At 40.5% G+C, this 5,877-nt stretch overlaps 1 protein-coding gene across 1 annotated transcript in view; it reads right to left on the bottom strand.

Moving 5' to 3' along the window:
- Positions 1–417: 417 nt before the first annotated feature.
- The window catches only part of Lipi (lipase I), a 51,784-nt gene continuing 46,324 nt past the window's right edge, over positions 418–5,877 (bottom strand). The window contains exons 11-12 of the mRNA XM_029544338.1: positions 4,979–5,044; positions 418–559 (exon numbers count right to left, since the gene is read on the bottom strand). Coding sequence (XP_029400198.1) covers positions 418–559; positions 4,979–5,044 — 208 coding nt within the window. The remainder of the gene's footprint in view (positions 560–4,978; positions 5,045–5,877) is intronic.

A 5,877-nucleotide genomic window follows, 5' to 3' on the forward strand; every position in this document is an offset into this window, starting at 1 on the left:
AGTCCCTCTTGCCTGCCTTCTGCCTAGCCGTCTGTGGCAGCTCATAATTCTAACCACGAACAGTGAAAGGACAGAGAGACAAGATGGCTGCTAGGAAACTAGCCTGGACTACAATGTGAGATCCTGTTGGAAAAACAAAAGAAAAACATTGGTGATTTGTCTGCGTCGGGTTAAAATCAGCCCGAACAACATCACCTTCCCGGTGAACCCAGCTGCAGACTAGACAACGCAATGAACATGAACGTGTAAACTGTGAGAAGGATTTGGGTCTTGCCTGAGCTCAGCCAGCAACACACCGGGAGGCCCCTGGTGCCACAGAATGCTGGGTACCAGCCTTGCAGTTTCCAAATTCAGAAACTGCCAGTTCAAACTGCTTCTGGACATGAGATGGACTTCTGCACTGCTGCCTCTGCTGGACTAGGTACAGTCGTTGCTGAGGAAGTGACCAGAAGCTTCCGAGAGTTCTTGGCAAGTCTCAGGGATCATAACCAGTACAAAGTGGCTGTTCACACTCTGAATCCACGTCTCGGAAGCGCTGTATTCTATGATGCTTAACAGGCTGAAAATCAGAATTACAACTCTTAGGTCGCCCTGTAGTGTCTGCTAGATTTGAATCGGAGGTAGCGCTGAGATGCATTCACAGGTGAGTATATTTACCTGAGTACCTTGATACACTCAGTGTACTGAGCATGCCTTTCTCCCAAGACATTTTGAAACTTCAACCTAAGGAGAGGATTGAAACCTTCCATCCCTGGTTTAGCCTATGTATCGAAATCATTTAGATTAGCAGTGATATAAAGATAAAAGCTTGCAGAGAGCAAATACTTGCTCAAAAACCATGGATTGCCATGTCAGTATTTAGTTTTAGATTAACTACCTGGAAATTTCAAACAGAAAACAAAGCAGGAGCAACAGAAACCTGATCAAGCCCTACAGTTGTGAAGAAATCTCTGTTAAAAGACTGCCCTCTTGTGACAATGCATTATATTTTACTAGTAAAGATCTGTGATTCCCTTCACAATCCAACTCACAATACCTTAACAGGCGAAACCATAGCATAGTTTAGAGTTAAAGCAGAAAATACCTGGGGCCTTTTTTGTGGTTTTTTTTTTTTTTAATCACTATCTAATTTTCAGGAAACTTAATGTTTAAATCTCATTATTTAGGTAGTTTGATGTTTAGATTTGGTAGAATATAATACTTGTACTTGCTAGTTTTGTGTGTCAAGTTGAAACAAGCTGGAGTTATCACAGAGAAAGAAGCCTCCCTTGAGGAAATTCCTCCGTGAGATCCAGCTGTAAGGCATTTTCTCAATTAGTGATCAAGAGGGGATGGCCCATTGTGGGTGGTACCATCCCTGGGCTGGTGGTCCTGGGTTCTATTTAAAAGCAAGCTAAGCAAGCCAGGGGAATCAAGCCAGTAAGTAACATCCCTCCATGGCTTCTGCATCAGCTCCTGTTTCATGACCTTGAGTTCCAGTCCTGACTTCCTTTGGTGATGAACAGCAATGTGGAAGTATAAGCTGAATAAATCCTTTCCTCCCCAGCTTGCTTCTTGGTCATATTTATGAAGGAATAGAAACCCTAAGACTCAACTAATCTCCATCTTTAGAGAAATTAAAGATAACTTCATATTCAAGTGTCATGTCAAAAAGGTCATAACTTACAATCCTGTAGATAGAAATGTCACTGCAGGACAGAAGCATGTGTTCATCAGCTAGTCTCTCTCCTCAAATGGCAGACAGAACACAGCCTCTAGCTTTAAACAGTTTTTGGTCTAAGGCTTTCCGTGACACAAGGAAAGAAAACAACACTGTGCATGTGTTATGACACAGGCATATGTGAACCATGAATGTGCTTGTGTTATGACACAGGCATGAATGAGAACCAAGGGAAGTGACCAGAAGAAGGTAACATAGGAGACCCTTTTAAAATAGGTGAAGCAGAGAATAACAAAAGGGAGGCCACTGGCAGGTAGCCAGGCAGTCAAGCTCTGGAGGTACTGTCTGTCCTTAGACTTTGCTCAGTGGGACTACAGTCTGCCACTAGATGTGTCCTTAGTGACTGAAATATCCACCCCAGTTTCTACAAGTGTTGGCTGCTAACTCTGGCAATGAATCTCCCAGTTGAGGGATGTCTCCTCACATAAGTCAACAGCCTATCTAACAGGGACACCACATAGTCAATATGGAGAAAAAAGGTTTAGTATCCTTGCCTCGATTTAAGGTGCTTTTGGTGTACTCATTGAAATTCCCATGGGGAAGCTGGATAAAGTAAATAAAACCCTCAGATCCTAGCCATTGATATGCTAAGACTGTGAAGGGGACGTGCACATTTAAACACAAAAGTACAAAAATGTGAAAATGCTAGACTACAAAATGAGATCCTACACCAAAACTAAAATAATAAATATATAAATGAATGCGTAAATGGACAAATGAGAAATCTCCATTAGGTAGAATGATGTCATTCAGGAGATTCTAGTCAACATATTGCTCTATGTGGTCCTAAAGCCATTACTCCTATACAAGTGTTGGGATTTATGTATCCTTAAAGCCTGATTCTGGAAAGCCTCGTGGTCCCATATCTGTACCTATGACACAATCCAGAAATGTGCAATGGAACACAAACAGAGGTAAACTTTTATGATGGGACAAGTGGAAGGTGGCTTAAAATAGAAATCCAGAAGATGTAAAGGCCTTCCCTAGTGATAAGTGAGAGATGCATTAATATATGTTTAAAGATATCACATGGGACAGCTTAATAATTCTTAAATATTAACAGAATAAAAACATTACATTTCTATTTAATTGTATGATATAGCAGTCACCAGTTTGGGGTCCAGTTAATAATATTAGATATGATTTTCATCTTGTGAAGCAGATCTTAAACACCAAAAATTAAAACAAAACAAAACAAACAACAACAACAACAACAACAACAACAACAACAAAGCAACAGACAACAGCAACAACGAAACAGTTGGCTATTCCTATACCATCTATGCTACTATTGTACTAATGGACAGACTTTACCAAGCAGGTCATTGCTGCAGCTTGCATTGTTCACATCTGAACAAGATCACTGTGCACCCCCCCATGATTATGTAAACAGAACTTTCTAGTACTGATAGAGCCACCAGAGAGGGATGCAGCTCCAGGTTAGGGCAATTCTGACTCTCTACGTCCTGTGTGTGACTCAAGTGTTTGGCTTCTTCAGCAGTTGGATCTTAGCACCGAGTTCTAAAATGGAACCAAGATCAATGGCAATAGCCCATACTGTCTGAGGGTTTATGAGACGCCCACCGACCAACAGCTTTAATCCTGTACCTGGCGCTGAGCTTTTTATTTAATCGCCTGTGGTATATGGGAAGGGCACTGTTCCCTATTATCGAATAGCTTGATTTAACTCCGATTTATATATGTACATGTAAATCTGGGTCTTTGTGTGGGTCCTGTAATAATTGGAATGGGGGCTGCCTCTAACTCTATTGCCTGCCATTGGATCCCTCTCCCCTAGCTCGACTGCCTGGTTGGGCCTCAGTGGGAGAGGGTGTGCTTAGTCCCAAGGGGGCTTCTCTTCTCTGAGAAGAGGCAGGTGTAATGGGGGTAAACATTTGTGAGGGTGTTGCTGGAAGGAGAGGAGGGGGTGCAGGGACCAGGATGTAAAGTGAATAAATAAATTAATAAACAAAGGAAGAAAGACACTCTAGAGTAGTAGAATTTCACATAGAAGTTTCAAAGGTCAATATTGCTAATTATCCCTCCACACACTCATTCTTCTCCTCAGCTTTCCCATTCTTTATTCTGTTTAACCCCTGTTATGCCATAATTCCTCTTTCCTTCTTCATACCAACTATATTATATCCAAACTCCCTTGAAATTCACCCTTACATTTTTTGGACACGCCAGTTTAAACACACATATGCAAAGTTTTAAAGCTAGCATCCAAATACAACAGATAATATGTACTATTTGTCTTTGCTGAAATACCACTCTTAGAATGATTATTTTATGCTCCAAATATTTACTTATAAATTTCATAATCTTATTTTTATCTATAGCAGAATATAATTATATTGTGGGAATGTATCACATTTCCTTGTCTATTCATCAATTCATTTACATTCCTGTTGTTTATATTTTCTGCTATTCTAAGAAGAGCAGCAAAGAACATGGATGAGTGAGTATTTCTATAGAATATATTTAGTCCTTTGGGAAATGACTGAGAGTGAAATAATTGGATCAGATGGTAGACCTATAATCTAGATTTTTAAAGAACCTCTACACTCATTTCCATAGTTGCTGCTCAGTTTGCATACCCACTAAAAGTAAATCAGTGCTTCTTTTTCTCCACATTTATGCCAGCATTAGTTGTATTTTTTTTTTTTAATCTTGGTCACTCTGATTAGCGAAAGATATAATCTCAATGCAATTTAAGTTTGCACTTATTTTGGTGGCTAAGGAAGACAACATACTTAGAAATCAACTAGGGAAGCAATCCTTCACACAAAAGTCTTCAAAGCTAATTCTTGAATAAATCTAGTTAGGAGGTGAAATACATGTACAATAAAAATGTCAAGAGGCTGGAGATAAAAATAGAAGATGTTAGCAATACAAAGTTGCCCAAGGTTCATGAATTAGATGGATTGAAATTCTCAAAATAGCCATCCTACCAAAATCAATCTTCATATGCTATGCAATGCCCATCAATATACCTTTGATAGTCTTCATTGAAATTTAAATTACTGAGCTAGAGTAACAAAAGCAACACTGTACTCTCATAAATACAGACACAGTTATCAACGGAATAGTATTGAGGGTATAGACAATAGTTGCCACAGTCACTGAATCTCTGACAGAGTCCAGAAATACACACCACATAGAAGAATCTTCTCCGAATTGTGCTGATCAAACTGGACAGCAACATGAAGAAGAGATAAAGTAGACACACGTATCTCTTACCTTACCTTAACTCACCTTGTTGTAATAACAACTAAAAATCCCTGGCCCAGGGTCTTCTCCATCACCTTGATCACTGAGTTCCTGAATTAAAACAAAAAACAAAAACGAAAACGAAAACAAAAATAAAACAGCCTTTATCTATACAATAATCCTTAATCAGCACAATAGCTGGAGAGCTGCCTAGCCACCATATTGTTAGAATCTATTTCCCTATTGATAACCCCAAGTTAGTACTCAATGTTTCATCTGAGCTGCTCTTGGTTCCAGTTGAGCAGCCCTCAGGGCCATGCACTCCTCTCTTAACCTGAGTCTACCTCTCCCTTCTCCCGTCCTGCATCCTCTCCTTTCATCCCATAGTAGCTTCTTCTTCCTCCTTTTCCTCCTCATGGTCCCCTCTACCCCAAGACCTCAAAACCTCATCCTCTTCTGCCCAGATGTTGGCTGTTGGCATCTTTATTTTCACAATTAACAGGGACAGGGTCACTCCACTACCTTTTTTTTTTTTCTTTTTTAATCTTTTTATTATTATTATTTTCTTTATTTACATTTCAAATGCTATCCCAAAAGTTCCCTATACCTACCCCCACCCCACCCCTGCTCCCATACCCACCCACTCCCACTACTTAGCCCAGGCCTTCCTTGTGCTGGGTCATATAATGTTTGCAAGACCAAGGGGCCTCTCTTCCCAGTGAGGGCCAATCAGTACATATTCTGCTACATATGCAGCTAGAGACTCTAGCTCAGGGGGTACTGGTTAGTTCATATTGTTGTTACACCTACAGGGTTGCAGCCCCCTTCAGCTCCTTGGGTACTTTCTCTAGCTCTTCCATTGGAGACCCTGTGTTCCATCCAATAGCTGACTGTGAGCATCCACATTGGTGTTTGCCAGGCACTGGCATAGCCTCACAAGAGGC

Source organism: Mus pahari, chromosome 12 (genome assembly GCF_900095145.1).
Source record: "Mus pahari chromosome 12, PAHARI_EIJ_v1.1, whole genome shotgun sequence".
Lineage (NCBI taxonomy): Eukaryota > Metazoa > Chordata > Mammalia > Rodentia > Muridae > Mus > Mus pahari.